The 1159-nt window shown below is 50.6% G+C and overlaps 1 protein-coding gene across 1 annotated transcript; it reads right to left on the minus strand.

Moving 5' to 3' along the window:
* Positions 1 to 692: 692 nt before the first annotated feature.
* EMH_0073460 (uncharacterized protein) lies at positions 693 to 1100 on the minus strand (the record flags this gene model as incomplete). Its single annotated transcript, XM_013502575.1, has 1 exon — positions 693 to 1100. One exon carries the CDS (start codon positions 1098 to 1100, stop codon positions 693 to 695), a length of 408 nt encoding a protein of 135 aa, XP_013358029.1.
* Between the last annotated feature and the right edge of the window lie 59 nt (positions 1101 to 1159).

Genomic DNA, 1159 nt, shown 5'->3' on the forward strand with positions numbered 1-1159 from the left:
CAACAAAACAACAGCAGCAACAACACCAACAACAGCAGCAACACCTGCCTGTACACCATGACGCTGCTCCTCCCTCCGCCAGCTGAATAAACTTTTTTTCTTTTTTTAAAAAATGATCGGCAGAGCGATCCTCATCCACCGAAAGCCGCAGCCTCTCGCCGGGTGTATATACACCTGCGGCTTCTCTACCGCTAGACACCGGGGAGGAAACTGCTGCAGCCCTGTTGCAGCAACAGCAACAGCAGCAGCAGCAGCAGCAGCAGCAGCAGCAGCAGCAGCAGCGCCTGCTGCTGTTGCTGCCCCCATCCTCAGCAGCCGACTGAGGGAGCCCGCGAGCTGCAAGCACTTTCTTTTAAATAAAACAAAACGAAATGCATCCGTTCATTTGGGGGGATACCGCTGCAGTTCTTTGCGTCGTGATGAAGCGGCAGCGGAGGGTTTTTCACAGCACCCACCGAGGTGTACATACACTGCAGCTTCAGCAGAAACATCTATTTCTCGTGGGAGCAGCAACCCCATCACTTTATTAAATGAGGGCTTTGCTGGGGCGCGTGAAGCTTCCTGTTCCTCTCCTCCTCGTTGGGGTGTATGTACAGGTCCCTCGCTCCCTCGCCGCTTCATTTCAACTTCTGCTGACGCCAACGGCCTTCACTTTATTTCAGGGAACGGTTTCTCCGCTTACCGGGTGCCCATCAAATGGGGGGATCGATCGCTGGAGTTCTTTGTTTGCGGCCTAGACCCAGACGGCGTCTCTCCTCCTTCTTCTCCCTCTTCTTCTTCTTCTCCTTCTCCCTCTTCTTCTTCTTCTTCTTCTTCTTCTCCTTCTTCTTCTCCCTCTTTTTCCTCTTCTTCTTTTTCCTCTTCTTCTTTTTCTTCTTCTTCTTCTTCTTCTTCTTCTTCTTCTTCTTTTTCTTCTTCTTTTTCTTCTTCGTCTTTTTCTTCTCCTTTTTCTGTTTCTTCTTCTTCGTCTGCTGCTGGGGGAGTTTCTTCTTCTGGTTGTTATTCTTGTCTATCTCCCGTTTCAGCAGCGAAGGCGTTGCGTGTGGATATGTGTTTGGTGGGTTTGGGTTACCTCGACGTAGAGAAGATACAAGAGACATACTCCGCCGATCGGCTGCTGCGGTCCCGCGAGGCTGAGTCGATAGAAAAAGTATTAAAG

Source organism: Eimeria mitis, genomic scaffold, assembly GCF_000499745.2.
Source record: "Eimeria mitis Houghton genomic scaffold, Emh_scaff96, whole genome shotgun sequence".
NCBI classification, from domain to species: domain Eukaryota; phylum Apicomplexa; class Conoidasida; order Eucoccidiorida; family Eimeriidae; genus Eimeria; species Eimeria mitis.